The sequence below is a fragment of the Lagenorhynchus albirostris genome, chromosome 6, assembly GCF_949774975.1.
Source record: "Lagenorhynchus albirostris chromosome 6, mLagAlb1.1, whole genome shotgun sequence".
NCBI classification, from domain to species: domain Eukaryota; kingdom Metazoa; phylum Chordata; class Mammalia; order Artiodactyla; family Delphinidae; genus Lagenorhynchus; species Lagenorhynchus albirostris.
In genome coordinates, this window is record NC_083100.1 from 35,904,560 (window position 1) to 35,929,733 (window position 25,174).

Consider the following 25,174-nt stretch of genomic DNA (forward strand, 5'->3'; position numbering starts at 1 on the left):
ACTTAGGCCGGGGGCAGGTTTCACTTCTGGGACCCTTTCTCTTCCAGAGTCTCCCCCGCCTCCTCCCCTGCTTTTGAGGGGAGGCCAGGTGCACGCCGCGCGCCGGTTCGTGCGGCGAGTGGACGGCGGCCTGGCCCCGGGTACACTGGGCTGACGCTGCTTCCCGCGGCGGGTGCACCCGACCGAGATTTCCATAATTGCCCCCCGAGCGCGTTTCCCGAGATCGAATTTAGTTTGGCCCTCTGGCGCCGCCGTAGAGTCAGCGCTTCTTAAGGGAGACCGGCGGCTCAGGCGACGAGATGGTTGGGAGTCCTCGGGGTCCCAGGGGTTAGGAGGGAGAACCAAGGTGTGCGGGAGCGACTAGAGATACCGCCAGCTCAGGAGGCTTCATTGGCCTCAAGACGGGCGGGGACGCATCCACATTTTCCCGCTTCAGGTCGGGACCGGGAGTGTCAGCAGGCGCCCCCGGGGTCTCGCGGGGGCCGCGGCTCCTTCCCACGTGCTTTCTTTAAGGAGGTTCCGCGTCCAAGAGGGATCTTAGGGACAAAAGCGCGGCCAGAGCCCGGTCTGCTCGGCTAGCGCCCGGGCCACCTTAAATGAGCACCGCGGCCGGAGCCGGGCTACGGGCGACCGCGGCCGCGGGAGTCGGCAAAAGTTTGTGGCTCAGTTACGCCTTCGCGGGACCTGCTGGGGACGCCCCCGCACGGCCTCCCCCGGGATGGGGAGGCCGGGTCCCCACCGCACAGCTCTGACCGCGCTCTCAGCCTAGGGCCCGAGCGGCTTGGGATCCCAGGAGTCCCAGCCCAGCAGCCAGCGGACAGGGAGCCCCGCCGCCCTCGCTGCCACCGCGTCACGGCCTGCAGGCTGCCCGGGCTGCGCCGCTCGAGATGTCGCCGGCGCTGCCAGCGCTCCAGGGACGTCATCCAGGGATGCTCCCCGCCCTGCGACCCTCCTGCAGCCCCCTTCCCTGTGCCACCCGCCGCCCGGCGGGCAGTGCTGGTGCTCCTGCCATTCGGGACACCCGGGCTATTGTTCTGGACCCACGGCAGCGCCAACTGTGAGGGAGAAGCGGCCTTCCTAGCGCGTGCGGCGGCGCGGCGGGCCCGGACGGCTGGCTCCGCACGGAGGGGGAGCTCGAAGGCACCGGGAAAAGTTGTTCGGAGGGGCGGAGGCGGTGCGTGGTGGGCGGAGGCGGTGGGTGGGGGAGGTGATAGCCCTCCTATCTCCAAAGTCGAAAGTACTCCGCGTAGTTAGCAGAACCCGGAGCCGAGGCAGCCGTGGTTGCCTCCTGCGCGTGGGTCTGTGCCTCCGCCGGGAGACGAGGCAACCACCGCCTACCTTGCCGCCGCCTCCGAGCCGGGACTAGTGCGCCTCAGGGCTGGGCGAGGCGGCCGCGCCCTGGACCCGCCGCGAGGAGGAGGAGGAGGACGAGACCCCGGGCCCCAGCTCCCGCCTGTACCCGGGCGCACCCACCCACCAGCCGCAGCCACCGCCTCGCGAGGCCCTCGGTTCCCTGCCATAGGTCCCCCGCCGCGCCGCGCGCGCGCGGTCCTCGCCACACCGCTCTCCCACCGCCGACTCTCTCCTTCCTTCTTCTCCCTCCTCCCTGCTTCCCACCCGCCCCTCTCCAGTCCCTCTGCCTCCTCTGCAGCTCCGCCGCTGTTCGGTCGCCGGCCTCACAGCGATTGATTGATTGATGTTTAATTTCCTGCCAGGCGGGGCCCCCTCCCCCCGCAACCTCCCCGGCCCTCCTCCCCGCCCCCCCACTCTCCTCCTTCAATGCGGTGGACCAGTCTGGCTCGGGTTTAGATCTTTTCCCCCCAACCCCCATCCCGAAATAACCCAGAGACTTCCCCTACCCCCACCCCAAATTATTATTTTGAAGGCGCTAGATCTGGGGACGGACAGGGGGAGGGGGAGAAATCGGAAACCGAGGACAACCCAAAAGGACTCACTTTGCCTGATGACTCAACGCAACTAATAATCATCTCCCTCTCACTGTGTCTCTCTCTGCGGCTTGTCAGTGAGTCCGGCTTCGGCTGCTGGCGGCGGCGGCCGAAAGGGGAGAGGCTGGAGGTGACAGCTTGGGCGGCCGCCGCTTTTTCTCCCGCGTGCGGTCCCAGGTCCCTGCGCCTTCTCGCTTCTCGGTGGCACCGGCCCTACGGCTCCGGCCGCGCCTCCTCGCGAGCTAGCCGCCCTGCGAAGCGGCAGCCCCGGCCCGCCTCCGCCGCCTCCCAGTTTTCAGCCCTTTCTCGCCAGAACGGGTCTCCTTCCCGAAGGTGTGAAAAGGCTTTTTCAGCCTCCTTCTCTCTTCTCCCCTCCTCTGTCGCCTCCTCCCGCGCTCGCTCGGGTGTTCCTTTGGAGGAGCCCTCCTTTCCCTCTTCTCCTCCTCCCTCTACTCCCCCCACCCCCCATCATCATCATCATAACAACCATCGCCGCACTAAGAAGACACCCTGACCCAGGACCCTAAACGTTTGGACCTGGGAAAGAGGAAAGGGAAAGGAGGAAAGAGAAAGGAAGACTAGGAGAACACTGCAAGGCAAATCACCAGAAACTTTCCACCCTGGATTCTCTACTTTTGCTCCATGGACAGAGCCCCAGCCAGCCAAGTTACAGACAGACTGTGAGCAGTAAGTACTCAGCGCGAAGGCGCCCGCGCCAGGCTCCGGAGTTCGGGGAAGCCCCGGGGTCCTGCTGAGTTCCCTCCCCGCAGCTCTCGCGCTGTTCGTTAGACAGCGCAGCCGAGGGAATCCGGGCGGAACCTTCGCCCTCAGCCCTGGCGCTCTGTCTCTACATCACTCGCATCTCTTCTCACCTCTTTTCTGCCACCCCCACCTTGTCTCCTTGAGCCGTGGCCACGCGGCTTCTCCCACGGCCAGAGCGCCCGCGAGGATTCCCAGCGCACTTTGTTGTGCCGGGTTCCTCCTGCTTCTTGGGGATGTCAGTGACAATGTGAGTGCCGTTTCATCAGGTGTTTCCTCCTCCGCCGCCGCCCCCCAAAAATCCGGGGGTGCCGAGATCTGCGGGTTCCGTGAGGAGCGCGCTGCCAGCCAGGCGACCCAGGAGAAAACTTTTTGGAGAGATTTTAAAATTGGGGTTGATGAAGGCTGCTCCCGCACCTAATAATTTAAATTCTTTTGCTTTTGTAATTTATGCGGAAGAGTTTTTTAAAAAAATCACTCAGGATCGGATGAAGATTAGAACTTTCCAAAATAATAACGATTGTAGACCCCGCTTGAGGTTATTTTGATGAATACCGCCAAGTGTTTGGGGATGCTTATTAATGTGGAATCAGGGTTGATTTTGTGCAGAGTGTGTGTGTGTCCCAGGACGTGCTCGGTAAAGGTAAAAAGCGGGGATTCAAGGGTCTTTTTGGCAGGCCTTTGCCTACTGCCCCGCGATTCAGAACTCATTCTTCTTGTGGTTAATTTGTTTTCATATGGACTTACTCCTTGAGTGAGTGAGATGTCTTCTTAGGAAGTTCACTCCTTCCGCAGCCCTGACCCCCCGACAGCAAGGTCGGCGCACTGGAGAACGGGTTATGTCAACCCTGTCCCAATGAATGGATTACTTCTGGGCGCCCTGGGCGGACTTCGTGACCCAGAGCTAACTTCTGGGAGCAGCGACTGGGCAGAATCGCGGCACCCCAAGTTCTGGGTTTCCTTTGGGCCGCCCAGTGTAAGGTTGGGACCGGCTTCCCTGTTCGGGCCCCTCGGGCAGCGTGGGAGGAAGTTTGTGTGGCTTTGGTGCAGCGCTCTGCCACTGGCCTAAACGTCTATCACGTGTGTGAGCGGTTTTCCCTCTTTTTTTCCCTCCCCCTTCCCCCCCCCGCCCCCTCCCTAGGTCCCTGTGCATTTTATTGCGACCTGCCGGTGGGAACTTTGTCTCCGAGTCGGAGCAGCATGGAGCGGCGGAGCGAGAGCCCGTGTCTGCGGGACAGCCCCGACCGGCGGAGCGGCAGCCCCGACGTCAAGGGTCCTCCCCCGGTGAAGGTGGCCCGGCTGGAGCAGAACGGCAGCCCCATGGGAGCCCGCGGGAGGCCCAACGGCGCCGTGGCCAAGGCCGTGGGAGGTAACAGCCCGGAGCAGGGAGGCGCGCGCAGCCCGCGGCCGGGTGATAAAGGCCCGGGTGTCAGGGTTCAGGTTGATTAGGCGATGTCGCGGTGTAGGATTACAGGAAGTGAATTCCAGGTTGCCAAATAATGCCCCCGTCGCCTCTCCTCTGCAACTGGTAGCTTCATCTCGAGTTAAAACAAGAAAGTGGTTTACCCGGAGGGTGGCATTTTTTGGGCACTTTGCCACTGTGTGCTGAGGTGTTGGCAGGTTTATGTCACAGCCAGCTAACTGTTTCTAGATTTTCCTAGAGAGCTTTTTAGTGATTTAACTCTTTTGCCTTGCCTCAGAGTATCTGTTGTAGGGATGAAGTTTAGGTGCGTTCGCTTTTATGGACTAATGTTTAATGCTCAGGTTAGTACTGGAGCAAGTGTTGGTGTTACTTTGTAGTTAGGACAGTGCTTCGAGACAAATGATTAACAACTGGGAATATTTCCAGCCACATTTCAAGTGGGAAATAAGGAATCACTATGAATCTGTCAGGCCCTTAGAGACTTTAATGCTACCGTTTTTTTAAAAATAAAGTTTAAAGTCATGCATTTGTAACTTTGTTATGAATTATAGCACAACAGGTAAAAATAGCATAGTAGTCTTATTGACTGCCTGCTGTTTTTCTTTCCAAGAATTTAACATTACTTAAAATCTTTCGTAGTTTTTGCTATTTAAACAACCACTTTCTTTTAAAGTGGTTAGGGAAAGTAATTTTATAAAATAAAGATATGCAAGAAATTTAAACATTATTGAAATATTTTGAGGTTTATATGACATTTCCTTAGTTGTTTTTTAAATATAAATGCACAGTTCTACATGGCATGCAGTTTTTTTGTGTTTGACGTCAATTACTAGTTTAATCTTTTTTTTATTTTGCTTCTAAAGGTTTTTTTCCCCCCTAATATTTTCAGTAGTAGTCTGTTTAATATAATTCTTATATTAGCCAGCCTGAAATGAAACAAAACCCTGGCAAAAGTTAGTGATAAATTCCCATGTTCTAAAGAGCCATAGTTGGTATTTCCAAGTAAAGCCTTAATTCAAAATATCCACTCCCTTTTAAAGACATTTTATAAACAGACAACAATTTATAAAAGAACACGTTTTTATTTTTACTTATTTTGCTATTACTATTTCTTCATGGTAGACATTCAAGAAGGTTTGCCTTAGTTCCTTACATTAAGGAACTAATGTAAGGAGAAGCACTCATTCTCTCAGTTTTAGAAGCTTTAACTAAATTATTTGACCACAGATTGTGACTTATGTATCTTTCATTTTAGGGACTTGAAGATATACTTTAATGAAGCAAAAGAAAACTTGATAGTTTTGTGACTCACTTTTTAGAAATAGTGTTTATTAATGTGTTGTCTTGAGATTGAAGCAATAACTTCGGACTTTTCGGATCATTTTTTAGTATATGCATATAAGAAAGAAAAATATATGGTGAATGTGGTGGGACCCAATGTGAGATGGTTATGATAAGTGCTGGTAATGTTGGATTGAAAAACTTTTGGAAGTCCTTGGAGAGGATGTGTTCTCAAAGTGGCCTTATGCATTAAAGAAAAAAACCTGGACTGAAATTTTGGTTTCTTTCTAAGCTCACTAAGTTGAAAGAAGTCTCTAAACATTTTAGAATGTAATGGTTACCAATCGTGCTTCCCTACAAAAAGTTTTTTTTCCCCTATATCTTACTGAAGGAAACTGCCTGATTGTGTTGACCTAGGGATACCCTCAGTGTAAAATAGTGGTTACTTTTCATATTTTCTGAGACTATAATTCACATTTGGCCACTTACCATAAATTTGATATAGACAAATATTATTAAGTCTTGGTGAGGAATAATAAATTTGTTTCGACAAGCTCGTATAGTCACTTTTTTCTGAGCTTTAACTTAATTTAGTAATATCAAAGGTCTTAGCTGCTTCCCAAACTGAAAATAAAGATGACATTATTTTGTCTCAGTAAGTACCATTTATGATACCTAACAGTAAAGCAGTTACAATAGTTACCTATGGTGGATTTTTTAAGATTTTTTTATAAGAAAGATTTTACTCGATAGAACTTAATAGATTGTTTGGAAAGATTTTAATTTAGAAAGCTTTCAAATATAACAACTTAGAACGTAAAATTTCAATAGTACAAAGTTTTCTTATGAATGTTAATGATTATTTTGTGGGTTTAAGTTTATATAGTTTCCAAATGTACATTGAGATGTTAATAATTTTATTTCATTATGACTTTTAATCATGTATATAGACTGGAGAAAAGCAAAGCCTTTTTAAAAATGCACATTCTAAATTTTAAAAATGTTTAAAATATATTTCTATTTAGCGGTTCTTTTATAATTGAAATAAGTTTTTTTTTAGAACATAGAGTAAATATAAAATAGATTATATTTCTATCACCCTACCTCCTTTTGTTTAAATTTTCTTTATGAAGCAATATAATAAGTATAGAAAACTACAAAAATATTTGTAGCTCTGCGTCATTTATTACCATTTTCAGATATATTGCGGTCTTGTCAATGTTGTAAAGATGGCTATAATCATATATTTTAAAAATAGAGCTCAGAATTTGGGAGGATGTATTTGTCAATCTTCAGTGATTCTCTTTTTAAATGCTTTCCCCCTAAAAATAGGGGAAATCATTAAGTTAATTGGTTGCTCAATAAAATGTCAGTTTATCTTACTGCTTCTGATAAATAGGTGAATAAATGCTTCTGAATGCATTGGTTGCCCTAATAAATTCTGTTGCTGTTATTCTACCTTTTTTAGGGAGAGAGAGAGTTTGCTATGTTTCTGATGAGAACTAAAAAAAAAAGAGAGAGACATAATTTTAGTGTCTGGATTTGACTAGATGAGGTGGTAGAAACACTGTCACAGTCTTCAGGGTTCTGTTTTAATAGGGGACTTAAGAGTGTGTTGTTTACAATGTGGTTAGCTTTAGAAGACTATTAGAAAGTAGATCAATTTTGTTTTGTATTTCTAACACTTTGTAGGCTATATTTGCTCTTATCTAAGCAGTGCGTTTTAAAGCATGTATGTAATAAAATATAAGTGCTCATATGTGTATGACAGTCAGCTTTTATAGAAGGTCCTGGAAAAAAAAAAGGCTAATATCTCTTTAAAAAACATATGAAGGCTGGGAGAGAGTTTAGAGCAAGCAAGAGCACCATGGTGTTGACAGCTTTATATCCCTGCTGGGTAACATTCACTTACTAGAATTGGCGTCCTCTCTCAGCTAGTAATTCACTCCATAAGGATTTTGAAAAAGGATGATTAATGGTGGGGAAATTTATATTTGTGAAATTGTTGATTAAAACTTACAGATCTATTTGAAGATTTAGAAAAAGAAAAGATTATTAAGGATGATGAATATAAGAATCAGATGATCCTTTTACCACCATTAGCATAAGTACCTAAAATGTTCTGCTGTATGTAATGCTTCAGCCACACAACCTACAGCATAAAATGAAAGTGATGCCAATCAAGTTTCCAGAGGAAGCAAGGCATTCTGCTTTCCTCCTGGACTGCTGAAAGGCGCTGGCCAGTTGTGCTTTAATAGCAATAAATTACTGTGCTTCATTCATTGTTAACACAAGCATTTTCATTTTTTAATGTTTGGCTTAAAGAAGAACTTTTCAGACAGCTTTATTTAAACTGAATGAACAGCGCTTGAGTATACCAGATGGTGTATTTGCTGATAGGAGGCATTAAACATCAGAAATCTTTTTGATATTTTTCATTTTCTTATGAATTTTGATGACTTTTTTTTGTGTTAAATCTTCTAGAGTTCAAGGAAAGATGTTTAAACACTGAGAATATCTTGATTTTTTTGAAAAAAATAGCTTTTTGGGGAAAAATTAGTTTTTAAAATAACTTTAATTTTGTTGAAGAATTGTCTGTTGAAGTTATCTTGTAACTCTTTGACCCGAAGTAAACCTATTCTTCTTGCTACCAGGCAGCCCTTTCAAGAACATAACTGTCTTGTTGCAAGGGGAAAAAAAATCATTATGCAATACACACTGATGTACTCAAATAGGGAAGCAAATGTGATCATGATTGTTGCGCAGGGCCTCATTTAGAGCTGAACACTGTCTACAACAACAGTTAGTTTAATTGTCTGCATGTGGAACATTTCCTTTTAGATAAGAGTAAAAGAAATGCAGTTCAGGTCAGGTGTAGTCACCATATGAGCAGTTGTAGAGAGATATTTTACTTTTTGAAAGGAGGGCAGATATGAAAGAGTATAGATATTGACCTATTGAAATGTATAAAATATTTAGAAATTTGAAACGTATTGTCAACATAGGCAAAATGGAGAAAACTCATTAAATTCATTTTAACCTAGGATGTTATACCATTATGCTTGTAGGGAAGACTCGTTATTACTTTAAAAGTGAAAAGGTTGTATTTCGGTCTTGTACTCCACTTTTTTTTTTTTTTTTTTTTTTTAAGGATTTAAGATCTTTTAAATAGAATGAACTTAGGCTTTGGGGTCATCCAACAATCTAGCATGTCCTCTGTAGTTTTGCTGAGGTAGAAAAATAGCCCTCTCTAAAGTGTTTTCAGTCCTTGGCCTGTTATTAAAATAAAGATATACTTGGTTAAAAAAATATATGCAATGGAACATACACATTAAACAGAACATAGGGTATCCGCCCCTCAAAGTCTTGAGCATAATTTGATGTTTTGAGTAATTTTGGAAGCCTTATATTCCATCAGTAGAAACCCCACTGACCATTATATATTCAAGATCATCTGCAGTGAAATGTGTGTGTGTGTGTGTGAGTGTGTGTGTGTGTTAGAACTACATAGATGTCCCTTAAGGCGTCTGTTTTCTAACCACTGCAGACAATAAGCAGTATCCTGTTTTTTCAGGGGGTTGTGACTAAGAGTATCAGTCTGTACATATTAGATATCCTGTGTTAATTCTTTTCTCCTTGTGTGAATGTGTGTATATATTTTGCCTATCTATCTCTGTAGGAAGGGAAACAGACTAATCATAATTTATTAGATATCTAAGAATGTTAATTTTGAGTTATTTTAAGAATATGGAAATCAGTTTTATTCCAGGCAAGACATGGTAATTATTTGGTGTATCTGACAAGGCGTATCTGGTAAGCAGTCAAATTTGGTGGTGCTACTTTGATAATTTAAAACTCTTTTTTAAGATTCAACGTGGAGACAGTTTATATGATATATAAAAAAGACAAATTGACAGAGTTAGATGAATTTCAAATTGCATTATTTTCTTTTGTCTTTTTAGAGTTTTTAGGTTTCTTTTTTTTTTTGACTGAAAATAAGGTAGAAAACTTTATGTTTCCAGTATAGAGCAAAATGACAATTTCTCATCATTAAAAAAGTTTTTTATAACTAGTAATCTCACATTAGGTGCCAAAAACATGTACATAGTTTATTTCATTTCAAGAAGCCAAACTTTATCTTACATAGCATGTAAATAAAGTTATTTATACTCTTTTACCTAATAAGTAGGCTTTTTTTTTTTAACCTATGTAACTAATGTGTGGTAACATAGTTTTACTATCTCCCTTACATGAATGCTGAGATACAATGGCATTTTGGAACATATTTAAGGATGGAGCATTTGACAAAAGTTGTATGTGTAACAGTTTGTCAGTGGAAAGTGACAAGTGGGAAATGACAAATGAAATGTTGGCATCATCACTCTTTATTTTGATAAAAATGTCTCAATTTGCAGTGATATAATACTGTTTCATTTTATTTCATGAGTTGTGTGAGATGCATAAGGGGAATTTAGATTTTGTGAACGGAAAATTAGCAGCCTAAACTCTCTTTTCTGAAGCTTTGGCAGCAAGTTCCCCCTCCCCCCCAACTCCCCAAGAATAAGAACAGCAGTGAAATGTTGGATCTAACTCACACATTTTAACTCATTACTTTTTGGAAAAAAAGAAAGAAAGAAAGGAAGGAAGGAAGGAAGCAGGGAAGGAAGGAAGGAAGGGACAGGGAGAGGGAGAGAGAGAAAAGAAAGAAAGAAAAGAACTGAAAATGGTTTCAAGTAGGAGACATTTATGCTTAGCTCAAAAAATGAAGAAGAGAGTTTGCCTTTTGTTTTCTTTATAGGGATTTAAAAATGAGTGATTTCCTTCTGCTGACTTTGTATTGGGCCTTTCTCACTTCCAATTACCACTGCTCTCCATCCTTAATTTAGGGTGTCAATGTGGAGAGCCGTGAATTCCTTTTATTTTAAGGTGCAACAGAGGTTTGGAAATGTCTATGCGTTAAAAATTGATTTTTATATACAAAGGATTCATCATCCTACTACTTACGGATAATGTGATAGATATTTCAAAGTCAAAGTAGACTGCCCTGCGTGGAATTGGGGTATGAGTTAAAACAAAAGCCAGTTGAGAACTTACAGATTTCCAAAAAAGTACAGATGTGGCCTCAATAGGGTGCGATTTTCTTTATTTTCTGAAGTCAGTGAGCAACCAAACATTTATTTTCTTCTTTTACATGAAACAAGCCCCACAAGGACTTCATGCTATACAGTGTTTATGTAAAAATGCTCTATGGTGGAGTTTTCAAAATCATGGCACTCCATCTATACATATAATTTTTTTTTGCTTTCAATTAACAGAATTGTTTTGCTGTTTAATAGCAAGTGATTTAAAAATTGTGGTAAAATCAGTATAATTACGAGGCAGTGAAAGGGTGCATCAAAAATTGTCTTCTACAACTTGTCTTTGGCTTCTCATTTGCAAAGTTTTACTTATTCCAGATTTTTTATTAACCAGGTAAAAATGACCTAAAATGGAGTAAATGTGCCATAGATATACAGTTATGGCAGTTGGGCTTATCGTGTGTATTTTTTCCATTTTTAATTGATGTGTATACCTTTAAAAAATTTTTAAATAAACTAGTGAATATTATAGTTATTAGTTTGACAAATGCTTAAAATGAAGAAAAATCCTTAATAGAAATTTCAAGAATTTGAACCTTGCAAGAAAGTTATGAGCAAATTATGGCAGTCTTATATTGTACTAAGAATATTATTTGTGCTTATGACACATTAGGGTAGTAAAACTCTCTGGGGGATGTATATTTCAATTTTAATTGCTCCCAGTATTATTACTGTTGGTTAGTGGGTGAGGCAGATTAGGTTCTGCCCTTAACTAGTTGCCTTATCATTGGAATGGAGTTCTACCTTAGCACAGTGGGCTGTTAAACTATAGCATAACGTAACAAAAAAGATTAAAAAGTTAAGGGGAAACCCTTCAAGCTACCGTATATGAAAAGGGGTGCATTTCACACCAGAGTAAATGTTTGGTGCCTACTGATGGTTGCACAGTTATTGAAATGTGCACAGCAGCTCAGTGACTTTCTTTGTTTTGTTGAAGACTTGCACAGATAATGAACAAATTAATAGAGACTCTAGTTAGAGAAAATGTTTTCCAAAGCACTAAGATCTGACAGAGGTGATTTTCACTTTTCGTAGAAACAATTTTAATTTCATAATGTTAAGGAAAGATGTCTTTTATTTTTTAAAAATATTTTTTACTTTAAAAAAAATTTGGCTAGAAAGCAAGTGTATCCATTCTTTTATAACTGACTAAGATTGATTTTCAAATTTCCTGATTATTCCCCACATTAAAATTGCATGTTTTTCTTGCGTTGGTTCCAATTATTTATATATACATATAAGAAAAGCAAAAATTGATCGCTTGTAAGGAAAACGCATTCATATCAAAACTCTTCAAATAGCAATGTTTTCAAAACATTATTATTATTTCTTTTTGGTTAACAGAACAAGAGCTTTCTTTAGTCATAACCCGAAGATGCTAACAGAGCGGCATGATAAATGTCTCTTTAAGTGTCGTAGTAAAAGAAAATGACATGCCTTCTGAGGCAGTGGAGAGTTTATGTTGTTTCGGACCCATTTCCCAAGCAGTGATCGAAGACAGATTACAATAACAATTATACAGTCAGAAGATGCAATATCCATTTCTGCTTTAATTGAGTGAAAGAATAATAAAAACATCATTAAGAAAAATGAGGGGGACCTGTCTCACAACGTACAAATTTTTAGTCTTGAAGAAGATGCAGAATAACTCAAGTACTTTTCACTTACTTTGCTGTATTTGTTAGCTAAAATCTGTTTTGGGGAGAGACCATTTGGTTCTTGCTCCTCCCTGGGAAGTTCAGAGAGGAGCCCCCGGGAGGTAGTTGCTCAGGAGACATGAGAAGTGCTCACTGATTTGTCTTCATATACAGTTTACGATGGGAAATCAGTTTCTTATATCCCACCTGAGGTGTAACTACCTTCTCTCTCTCTCTCTCTCTCTCTCCCTCCCTCCCTCCCTCCCTCTCTCCCTCCGTGTCTCTCTCTCTCTCTCTCTCTCTCTCTCTCTCTCTCTCTTTCTTTCTCTTTTTCATCTATGTAAATGGAAGTAAAAAGTAATGAATGTTCCTCTTGTTACAAAGTCCTGCAAAGTAAGGGTTAGGTGTGGTCCCTGGATCTGCTGTTCTTCCTCCCCTGGCTGAAGGGGAGGGAGAAAGTTGAAGGTGAATAATGAGCACCCTTATTTTTTCTCGGTTCATGTGGGGTGTTGGGGACCCCGAGTTTCTACATGGACACATCACCTGACATTCATGTAGGTGACATAGACTGTCACCTGAGATGCACAGGATCTGGCCTCCATCTGCAATCATTGGAGCCATTGAATCGATAATCCTTCACAATGCTGAAGCCTCCAGCCCTCATAACCCAGAGTAGAGCTTTCAGCAACTTGGAGCGAGCTGGCTGGCAGCCGCTGAAATCAGTGGCTAGCGTTCTTTCACCCTAGGCTGTATTTCTTACTCTATTCATAGAATTGCGTGTGCCTGGAAACTTGGGTGATGACAGTGGAGTTAGCCCAGACAGTGGAGTTAACCCCTGCTCGTTGTGGGGATACTGAAACCGCAAATGGTGTTGGCCATCAAAGCAGCTGGAGCCCGAGGTTGGACTTAGTGGACAGAGATAGAGGAGACTGTGTCTTTGGTCTGTAGCTAAGAGTTTTCTTGGGTTCAATATTTAAAAACCTTCCTGAAAGCAAAATGAAAGGAATAAGATAGGCAGTAAACCCTTCCTGGTGGAGTTCTCATGATCCCGGAATTGTCCCAAGCATAATCCCTTTCAGACTGGAATTTATGTCATACAGCTCAAAAGGCTTTTTTTTTTTTTTTTAAATTTAGTTTAGAGAGTCTAGTTAATAGTGCCTTCATTAAAATACTGTTGTCAGCAAAAGGTTTTTCAGTTTTAACATTTACATAACCTAACATCATCGACAAATGCCACGAGCTTTAAGGGTCTATTAGTGGTTCCGTTTTTTTTCTGGGCTTTATAATTTAAACCTAAACATTAATTCTGGGAGGAACTTGGCATAATGTCTTTTTGCCTTGGAGAGAATTTTTGTTGTACAATCAGAAAAAAAACCTATATTTTTTTTTCATACAGTCACCTTCTCCATGTCTCCCCTCCCCTAAGTAAATAGCAGTTAAATAGTCAAAGTTTTAAAAGGGCTTATTTAAATCAAAAAAAGAAGTGATTAATTTAGGTGAATTTAACAATTTTCCATTAGTTCATATTGCAAACTAGTGCTTTTGATATTAACAAAAAAGATCTGTGAGGCTGCTAATGCAATGAAAGTATTTTTCCTCTCTCTCATACTAAAGTCACGTGGCAAATTTTTTTTTTAATAAAGTTATATTTGAGAACCCTTGAAACTTACAAATCAGTTACCTGTCTTATTTATTAGAAGCTGAGAGACGTAAAAAATTCTTTATGTCACCTGAAATTATAGCATTGACTAGGAGGAAAGAAGTTGGGATCTCAGTATTAAGTAATAAAGGGACTAAATTCCCCAGTATTAGTTATTTTGGAAAACATACTTAAACTAGGATTCTTAAAATGATCTTTTAAATATATGATATTAATACTATGTTAAAGTTGAGTTATTATAGGAATCTGGTTACAAGGTAATTGTGAAATTAAGAAACAATTGAGGAAACCCTGTGATGATCAGTTGCCATGATCTGCAAACCAGAAAGTGTTCAGAACCCTAGGAAGAATGCATGCCTGGAAATCGCTCATGGAGGAGAGTGAGGCTAAGTCAGGGTTCTCCTGAAGCTTTGCCGGCTTTCAGCTTACCAGGCTCCATTTAGACAAGATTTTGTCCTGTATGTAGGTTTGGCAGATGTGGTATTAGATGACCAAATACCCTTCATTATTGAGGAGCGGTATTATAAGAGGAGCAAATTGTTCACTGAAAGGGAAGTTATTACACATTTAAGACCCAAGTAAAGACATTTTACAAGGGTAAACCAGGTGATTCTGATTTTTTTTTCCTTCTCAAATGGATCTCCAGGTAATATTCAGCACAACTCACTCTATTTACAGGTCCATTCATATAGTAAGCTTGAGCCTTCAGCACGTTTTTACAGGTAACTTATAACCAAACCCCACCGCCCCCCAAACTAGAGCTTACTATTGAAAGCCTGCCAGTGCCGTCACAAACGGTCATTAGTTCCCAAGAGACTTGGAGGAAAAAAGAACTGGAGGAGAATGCCATGACTTCAGTAAGAACCATTTTGCTGCATGTGTATATTTTTGCTGCCATGGCAAAACTGTCTGGGGGCTGACCTTCATATTCAGAACTGATACCACACACTCTCCCATGGAAATGTATAGAATTCCAATTAGCACAGGGTCAGAGTATAAATGTACCTCTTTTCACACTGTTCCAAGTGGTTAGTGGAAGACAAGCTGCAAAGTAATTCCCTAAGTCCCCCAATAAAAAGATTTATAGCAAGATAATTCTCGGCCCCATAATGGGAGTGTTGTAGGTTTGCGTTTGATATTTATAAGACTGAAATACCATCCATGTGCCCAAACTAAGCATTTATTGTAAACAAGTTAACTGCCGAGAGGTTATATTCTGTCCAACATAATTATATTGAAGATTGATGTATAGCTTGAAAGCAGGTTTGAGGGAGACAGTTCTTTTTAACCAAGGAAGGCTTCTGAGATGCAGCTCTTTTCTTCCTTTGATGTGAGTCAGTGAAGTCGTCTTTCTCACAGCCAGCCTCTCATGTATATAATAAACACAGGCTTGCTCTCTGAAAACATATCTGTTTGTCATCCTACTTCTATTAACAAAATAAAGAAATGAACCTATATTCACTGAAGCTGTTAGGTATAGTTTCTTTTGTCATCTTTACCTGGACCTGGGCAGTGATGGTGCTAAGATAACATAGTTGCTGTCAGTATGGCAGGCAGGTGAGTTCACACACAAGCCTAAACCTACATCTCCGAGTTAACCTCCAAAAGAACCCCTTTCTCCTTTCATGCAAATTTTGAAAAAGAGCCTTTGCCTTGTCTTTCTGTTATCTTGTGTTGAGCTTGTGAGATGAGAACTATTTTTGAAATTGTGGCCTCCGGGGATGGGGAGAAACTATACTAATACGCTTCATTTTATGGCTCAGAAATTATTCTAGAGTTAAAGAACTTGTGAATCCAGGGAATCTAGGGAGAATGAAATCTTTCTGAGGTTGAGGTACTCCATATCTGGGATTACCCCCAATTTAAAATAGTACAGTGCTCTTCCAGGGTTTCTGTGCTTTAAGGAAGGTAGAAACTTACATTTTCTTTAGGATAAAGATTTATGACTTTTTTTCCCAGGAGAAAGAAAAAGGGTTTTTGTGACACTTTTCAAAGATAGTTAAAAATGGAATAACATTCCTCCTTTGGTTGGGTGGTATCCTTTAGATAACATTAAGAATGAGAATAAGAGTTTCAGTGGATTTACATGCAGTGGCTGAAATGGTCTCTTTGGTTTTTTAATATCAAACTTAATAGTGTCTTTTAGAAATGATATAAATTATAAAGGGGATGTCAGAAACATAACGTGAAAAAAAGCAGTGTAATAGTTTTCTCTGTTCTGTTTTTCTTATTTAAGTAATTGCTATAAATTGTACAGGTACATATAAGCTTAAAATATCTTGTGTGGGAAGTATTCCATCAGTGGGGACCTGAGTTTCCCCAGTCTGTATGCTGGGTTTTATTAACTTCATCTCAGTCACAATAATAATATCCTATGTATTGCCATCCAGAGAGCCCAGTGTACCCTTAGGGAACTGCAGAATACACAGCATGATTTTGACTTTCTTGCTTTCTCCTCCTGTTCCTTTCTTTTTCTTCTCCCAGTGTTAGCCATTTCAAGGACCTGGTTGCTGTTACATCTCAGTGGAGGCATTTGTTGGGTATAAGAATGAGAGTGGCTTTTAGTGGTTGGGAAAGGATGGTAATGGCTGCCTGTCTGTTTAAGCTCGGCCTTGTGAAATCTGCATTCATTTCACAGTGACGATCTTTATACATCTATTAAACATCCATATATGTTTTGCTGTTTGAACCCTAAACATAGACAGTAGGATTTCCTCTTGTAAGGGAGAAAGTCTTTATTTTTCACTATACAAACTTTACCTTTTCAGATTTTTATTTGCTAAAAATCTCTCCACTCTAGTATGATTTCCTTTGGGGCTTTGCACCAGTGTTTGATCTCAACTTTTAATAATTTTGGTGAGTTAAACTCCCCAAAGAAAACATGCTTGTGCTCTGAAATATTCCCACTAGAAATCTGGGTAGTCTTGTCTTATTGAGAGCCGAGTGCTTGATTCCTTTATTAATTCCTTGCTAGAGAACCTCAGTACAGTTAAGCTTTCCTTACCACTACACTGGAGAAATCAATCAAGGGTTTTTATTTTAATTATTAAATTAGATAAAATAACATTTAAGGCAGAGCTCAAAACCTGAGATGACGAAGCAAATGTTAGTATAAAGATAATTTTTATTAACCCCTTTTTTGACTCCTGGGGCTCTGAGTTGCAAATAGCTTTTCCAGAGAGGATAATAAGAATGAAGGGAGCGGCAAGTACATCTCTAGTTCAATACTATTTAAAAAATTATCCTCCCAGAAACCTCCAGAATAAAATTTTACTTAACGGAGGAAGGAAATCCTAATGTTGATGAATTATGGTACAGTCATTTCAGCATGCCATTGAGTCTCAAGGCTTACTAATATATGCATTTCTAACCCAGTGAGAAAAGAACCTTAAGAATTTAGTTGGGGATACTTACACAGTATGCCATATGTTTGAACTCTTTTGTGATACACAGACTTGCATATTCTACTTTTTTTCCTTTTCTTAATTTTTTTTTTTTTGATTCTGGGATCAGTAAACATTTTGTCTCTCTGTAGTTACTACATTTAGAAGAGATGCCGCAGTCCTTCATTGCAGGACATGGGTAGGACTGCAGATAAGATGCCCAGGGCTCCAGGATGTGCACAGTCACAGAGCACAGTGCTGCTACCCAACAGAGTCCTACGCCAGTTGACCGTGATGCCTTCATGGTGATAAACCAACAATTTCTGTGGACAGTGGTCGTGCAGGGCCCTGTGGTCTGGTGCGCTTCCCCCAGAGAACATGGAGTGAGCTCCTGAATCCACTTGTGCGGATCCTTTCCTAGAAAGCTTTCCTTGTCTACCAATGCTGAATGCTGTGTAGTAGGGCCAAAGTGATGTGGACAAGTTAGGCGGCCAGGGAGTCATGAGACTTTAGAACCGACACTGCCTATTAATGGTGGTTACTAATGTCTAGGTGGAATTAGCATTTTGTTAAAATAAACAAACATTTCTTTTGGGCCTGCTGCAGGTCAGCCTGGGAGTGGAAGGGAGAGCGGGAGGGTGAAGACTTAATCTAAGTCCAGTTCATGTTGGAGAAGGAAAAGACCGGCCTCTCCTTCACTCTAACTGGACATTCCTGACAGCTGGGAATTTAGTTCCTTGGGTCAGGCTTGCTGTGGCTGTGTTCCCAGGTGTAGCTCAGGCATTTTTGTTTAGATAAGTAGCCACACTGTGCCTCCTGTGTGCCTGTGAAATCCCATTTTGCAGATTGCCAGGCCAACTTGATCCTGCCACTGCGTTTCTATAACTGAAGAGTATTGAGAGACCTGGAGTTTATCCTTCAGCCTTCAGATCTGACTTCAGGTTGAATTGTGGCCTCTCAGTTTGCGGACAGGCCTGGAATCAGAAGTCTGGAAGACCAGAACCCATCTCCCTTCCCTACCACTTTAAACCCAATTTGAGCCTTTGAGGTGATAAGTGAGAGGACCAGAGTTTACGAGGCCATCCCTACCCCTGGCCTATTTTTTGTTCTTATCTTCCAAAGTTAAGACCTGCCCCAAAGGCTGCACAGTAGTGTCTGGTTTTACTAGAGAGATTTCTGAAAATAAAATATTTCTTGGTAGTCTTACCTCTCCCCACCTCCCCACAGAGGAAGTGGCGTCAAGGAGCTATATTGTTAAAGCCTTACTTGGAGGCCTAATTCTCAGGTCTAAGCAACTGGGTCATGGATGAACAGGAGATCGAATTTCTGCATATGTGGCTTCGTTTGCGCTTAGAGTAATTATTAAGTGCATTTTGCCTTCCCCATAATTGTAGGATTGATTGGTCCTCCACCTGTGAAGGACCCAGGACTTTCAGCTGTCCCACCTCTGTCTCTGCTCCTGCTTCCTCTTCGGGAAGAGTTAAAAACAAAACCAACAACAAAAACGAATGAATCCTTCTGAGAATCTGTAGTTCATAAGCAAAAGACAGAAAGGAACTTTGGAAAGTGGAGCAGTTTAGGGGAGCTTGGAGGTCCTCTGGGCCACCTATGGGTGGCTCTTTTGCCCCCAGATGTTTTTGCTCTTCCCCCCCAAGACAGGTGAAAGCATGTTTTTCTTTATGACAGTACCTCAAATTCTTTCCATTAGAAGTTAATGTGGGATACAATGTACTTCTTTTACAATGAAAATATATCTGAGGAAATTAAGGGACTACCAAGCCATTAAAACAGTGAAGTGTAGCATCTTTTTATCTATTAATCTCTTTGGAATTTCAGCCCCTGGGGGAATGGGAGGCTGGAGTGGAATGTGGAGCCTGGGGCCACCAGAGCGCAGGAGGTTAGTCCCTGGGAGTGAAGAGCAGGGGCAGAAAAGAAGAGAGTAGGGAAGACACACTTGATCCATTTTGAGATTTTGCCTGGGACCCCAAGAAGGAGGTGAGGAACACCCTGTCCTTTCTTTCTATTTCTGGTAGCAATTCTTGGCGCTCAAACTTGCCTTTATTGTTTTAGGGTGGGAGGAAGCATCTACAGGTTAATATTGGCGAGTTCTTTCTGTTCTTGTCTGTGACGCAGGGTGTGTGTGTGAATGTGAGTGTGTGCTTGTGCGTGTGTGAGAGAAACAGAGACAGAGAGGGAGAGGATAGGAGGTTAAAGAGCAAGGAAGTAGTTGTTTTGTTTTTCTAGTAAATTTGCAATAAGAAAAGATAGTTGCCACCCCTCACTCCCTTCTCTGCCAGTCCTTTGGAAAACCCTGTATTATTCACTTGGTCTCCAGGGTAGACTTTGTTTCATTGTTTCTGGGGTTCTATTTTATCGATTGTGGTGGTTGCTGAGCGTGATGTTTTACCCCAGGTTCAGTTTTATACAAAGAACAGATATATATGAGAGACTCTGCCCTAAAGCCTTTGTAATCTTCATTTAGCCCAGAGACCTTCTCAGGTAATAGAACCATATCTACTGCCAGCCCGAGGGAAGGGAGTGGGCCCTGTGTCCGCCTTTCTTTTGGAAACAGATGGTTTTAGGAGCCCTTTGAAAGAGGGGAGGAGAAAGGCTGGCTTCCTGTCATCTCAGACTGATTCCTGTCATTCAGGGGGCAGGTCCAGGAATGAAGGTGGACCCAGGAGGCAAAGGGGCTGGGGAGGAGACCAGAGCCCGTGGGCACCACACTAGAGAAGGACCCAATATTTGAGCCTTTCTTTGTCTGTGAGTGACTGAAGGGCAGGATCTGTGTTTGGTTCCTCCTCTGCGCCCAGCACAGTGCCTGACAGGTGATAGGCCATTGAAAGGTAAATTCACTTACAAGCGACGCAGGTCACCCACTGGACACAGCAAGTGTGGTGAAGGGCCCTTTACTAAAAGCCCACATCTTTAGATTTCTGTGGACATGGGCTTTGGAGTGTTGTTTTCGACCCCCAAGAAAGCTGTGTGCTTGGGATTTAAAGTTGGTTAATCGGAGCTGCTCTACTCTTTCCTCTCTTGGTTTCTTTGGACATCTTACTTATTTTCCTATAGTTTCAGCTTCCTCATTTATCAGATGAGGGTAATAATAACCCTCCCACAGGGTAAACGTGGGGAGGAAACAAAGGTAAGTATGTATGTCAGAGTACACGATGACTTAGGAGGCGCTGTGCAAATGAGCGTGTTGTTTTGTGTCCAGCTTTCGCAGAAGGCGGTAGAACCCTGTCATCTAGACCCCCTGCCTTCTTTCATCTTTCTCTGGACCTTCTTTCATCTTTCTCTGTTAGGTTAGATCTAGCCCATTAAAGAGTACTTGTTCCTCGGGTCACATTCATGCCAGTGTCTTGTCATTTCCTGAACACTGTAACTGTTCTCTAAAATGAAGGGAAGGGGAAAAAAAGCCTTTCTTTAATAAAGAAGTTGGATTAATATAATTAGGAATAAAACAATAGCCTACAATTTGCTCAGTGATGCGGAGAAGATATCACGTTAGATATTGGAGTTTAACCAAGAATCCATCTGTACTCAAGTCTCCTAAGATCTGGAGCACAGAGGAAAGATAAGTGAGGGGCATCAAGACAATTGCACAATTGTCCTGCTTATCAGTTTGTGGTGTATTTATCCTGGGTCAGAAAAACCACTGTATATGTTGGTATTTGGCAGATTGCTTAGAGCAGCTTTGTCTGATCGAAATGTAATAAGAGCCACGTGTATAATTTTAAATTTTCTTGTAGCTTCTTTTAAAGAAATGGTAAAGAAACAGGTGAAATTAATTTTAATAATACATTTTGTTTAACTCAATGTATCTAAAATATTATCTCTACATGCAGTTCATAAAATTTTTTTTGTGTTAAATATAATTATTTTTTGGTATTAAATTGTTGAAATTGAGTGTGTATGTCACACGCCACATCTCAACGCAGGACTAGTCAACATTCAAGTGCTCCGTCACCACTTGTGGCTCCTGTATTGGATAGGCAATTTTAGAATATATTTTAGAATATAAAGTATGGTGCTTTTAACACTTTCACCCTTTTGCTCTGGGGCCTGTTGAACATTTTTGGCCTTAATTATTTGCATCTTCAGTAATTAGGCCATTCAGTGATTATTAGTATAATTTTTATTCTGAAGAAATGCTTTTTAGGAAGTATCATGAGCATTGATTATGGACCCTGAAGAAAATGATTGGTCTCTTTTTTTCCTCTGTGAAGTGGTATTAATACTGTTTTTGTAGAAAGAAAACCAAATAGGGACTTCCCTGGTGGCGCAGTGGTTAAGAATCCGCCTGCCAATGCAGGGGACACGGGTTCGAGCCCTGGTCCGGGAAGATCCCACATGGCGCGGAGCAACTAAGCCCGTGCGCCACAACTACTGAGCCTGCACTTTAGAGCCCGCGAGCCACAACTACTGAGCCCGCGTGCCACAACTACTGAAGCCTGCGTTACTAGAGCCCGTGCTCCGCAACAAGAGAAGCCACCGCAATGAGAAGCCTGTGCACTGCAACCAAGAGTAGCCCCTGCTTGTTGCAACTAGAGAAAGCCCGTGCGCAGCAACGAAGACCCACAACGGCCAAAAATAAATAAATAAATTTATAAAAAAGAAAACCAGATAGGTTTCATTATTTGAGGGCTACCTGTCAGACAGTTTAACTACCTTCCGCTGTTTAATTGTCACAACCAGTCTAGGATGTAGATGCTATTGTTCCGCATTTCAGCTGGGAGGAGTTTGAGCCTCAGAGAGGTCAGGTAAATTTCCCAGGATCACTCCCACAGGTTAGTATGGTAGTGCCAGGACTCCACCTAAGAGTGCCTGCCTCCGGGTGCAGAGCCGTCCTCTCCCCTCACGCCTCTGTTCCCTCTGTTCCCAGGGCTGTGCTGGTGAAGACCAGGTTAACGCTTCATCATTATGCGCGCTTCTTCAGAGATCATGTCATAATGAAAGTGACAATTGAGCATCATAACTAATGACAGTTGGGAAAATGCATTTTTCCAGTAGAGAAAGTCCCGTTGCTTATTTTTCCTCTGTGATAACAGAATTAACCGTTTATCCCAATTGTCAGGACAGCTCTTAATTTTTAGCAAATGGCTAGGGCTGTGTGCCTGTCCTCTAGATTAAACCATTTGCTTACCTCCTGCAATTGTAAAAGGCTTAGCGAGGCTTATAATCAAAAGGTTCAAAGTTCTCTACTTGATCATCTGAAGATGGGTCTGTGCTACAATAAAAGAAAAATAATGCCATAAGCTGTAGGTATAGGGCTAGAACAAGAGTGTCTTTCTTTTTCTTCTTGATCATTTCTGAATTTTTATAGATACAGTTTAATTTTATTGCTGTTATTCTTTTGTTGGAACTTATCTATTAATTCTTCCCATTCTTTAGTTTTTGAAGTGCTTTCCACATACTCTCCCTATCCTTTCCTCTATTGTCACTTTTTTCTTTTTCTTCCTTTTTTTCCCCTCTTTTTTCCTGGAGCGAATGGGGGGACAAAATGGATAAATATATTTTTTTGATATATATTTCTACTCATCCTCTTATAGTTTTCTTTCCTAGGGATTTGCTGTTTTTAAAGGCATTTAAAACCTATGCCTTAATTTTCTTCTTCCTTACATTTGACTTCAATTGTACTGTTTTACCCGTTTTCATTTCTCTTGTCATTGTCACTAGTAACTGCATCTATTGTTCCTGCCTTCTTCTTCTTTTGTAAAAATTGTGTTTCATTGTAAAGATTTCATTGTTTAGGTTGCTCCAATTCTACTAAAAAGGTACATTTTTTAGTCATTAAATATAACCTGTTTATGATCGTTTTTGGTATCACATGTATATGTGCTTCCCGAACAGATTCTGTTATCATACACTTCTGATTAATACTGTTTTGTTTTATAAATGACTTCAAAGTCCTTTTTTTTCCTTCTTTTTTTGAAAGTAGGCGATTGCCTGTGAGGGACTGGCGCTTGCGTTTTGGCTGTGAGGAGTTACTGCTGTCACGTACTAACAATTGCTTCCTTTACTCACTGAACTAAAATACTTAGGAAATATTTTGGTCATTGCCATTTTCAAAACATAAATCTCTACATGGTATAGATCCTTGTGCTTTAGTATTGTATTTCATCTCTAACTCATGAACTGTTAATATTACTAAAAAAAATTAATGGGGTCTTAAATTTTTTCACTTGACCATAGACTTGAGGAAGATTTATGGTTCCTAAGTAATGGATACATGATAGCTTGTGGAGCAACTGGATTCATTTAAAGGTCTTATCTGTGATTCCCAGATGAGTGACGCTTAGATGTTGACATTAGGAACTGCACGTGGATTTTCGGCATTGAAACTTATGTACACACAGGTATTAGTGGTGAAGTAGCTTATGGCACCACTGACTGCACGGCCTTATGTGTGCTTACGTTTAAATCATTAAAAAGAGAAATCAACCTACTTCCTTGGACAAAGATCATATACCAGTATGTAAGAGTTAAAAGGTCTAAATGGGGGCTATTCCCTGCTGGTAAGGACTCTCACGAATGGGTCCTATAAAATGCCATTATGCTTGCTTAGGAAGATTTTACAACACTTTTCAACTGCATTGAGGGCAGGAGCAAGGCAAGGCTTGTTTTCATTTTTATCACTGGAGCCACAAGGGATACCTGGCACACAGTAGGTGTTCAGGGAGTAAGAGTTGGATAAATGAATGACCACAGAGACAATTTGGAGGAAATCTATTTTATATTATTCACTACATGTCTTACATGCAATGGGAAATAAAGCAGACATATAAGTAAATAAGCATTTGCTATGCCAGTGCTGGTCACAATTAAAAAAAATATTTTGTAAGGCACCACGTGGCTAGGCTCAATTCTCCTCTTTATGTAAAACAATCAGTCTGCTCCATCCTTATTTCCTATGTCCGTGAGTCTATACCATAGATAGTATATGAGCAATGGACGATAATGCTGCTTTGTTGTTCCTTGGCGTGAACACTAAGTTAGTAGTTGTCCCAGGTCTGGTATTGTGTGGCTTGCTAGTCTGTCGTTCAGGCTTAGTAATAATTACCGTGATCTTTAATGATAACAATTCTTAATGAGTATTATTAATAATGATTATATTTAATAATTACATCCAACACTTACTATCTTTAATAATAATAATTAGCACATGAGAACCAGTTGCACCACTGTATTATCTTTAGCAGAAAAATCTAAATCTGTGACCTGGTAGTTTGCAGAGTATCTGTTCCCACCCTCTGCTTTCCAGATCAGAGTGAGTCAGGAGGCTTCTAGGGTTTGGACAACAGGGAGGGGCTTCTAGAGAAACTCCTCTGCATTCTGTGTGTGAGAGGCCATACTTGCACGTGTCATTTTACACAGAGGTCTTATTTTTATTGTGAAGTGACATCATCATGAACAGCCCATCTTCCACCTCCCCCATCTCTCTGCCTGCCCACTCATCCTTCATAACCTTTGATTTTTCTTGCACCAAGAGAAGACCTGGAGCAGATCCTTACTCCGTAACATACTAATTTGTGTGAATTATGTAGGGCAGAGTCCATGTTTATTACTCGTATGTTGGTAAAACTTTGATCTTCTTTTGCCATGGCTACGTTTAGATTTAAATACCTGTATGACTTTTTAAAAAAAATAAAAAACATTTTATAAAACACCTTTGGCGAATTAAACATTTTTTAGCTTTTCACATATTGATACAAAGGAGAGAAATATTTCAGTGACGACAGATTTCAACAGATTTTCAACTACACTAATTTGCTTTATTCTTTAGGGTAGTTTACTTCTTTTCTTTGAAAACCAAGCAGAGGTATCCCTTTCCAGTGATAACTGGTGTTATTATATAAAATAATAATTTTTTAAAAAGACAAAGTTTCATATTTGTATGTATATTTTGACATAAATGTCAGTTAAGACTTACATGAGCAGGGTATT

At 41.6% G+C, this 25,174-nt stretch overlaps 1 protein-coding gene across 1 annotated transcript in view; it reads left to right on the plus strand.

Moving 5' to 3' along the window:
• The first annotated feature begins 2,504 nt into the window (after positions 1 to 2,504).
• Positions 2,505 to 25,174, plus strand: part of SATB2 (SATB homeobox 2) — a 187,840-nt gene continuing 165,170 nt past the window's right edge. Inside the window, exons 1-2 of the mRNA XM_060152381.1 lie at positions 2,505 to 2,633; positions 3,847 to 4,074. Of these exons, the coding sequence (XP_060008364.1) occupies positions 3,906 to 4,074 (169 nt within the window). The 5' untranslated portion in view covers positions 2,505 to 2,633; positions 3,847 to 3,905. The remainder of the gene's footprint in view (positions 2,634 to 3,846; positions 4,075 to 25,174) is intronic.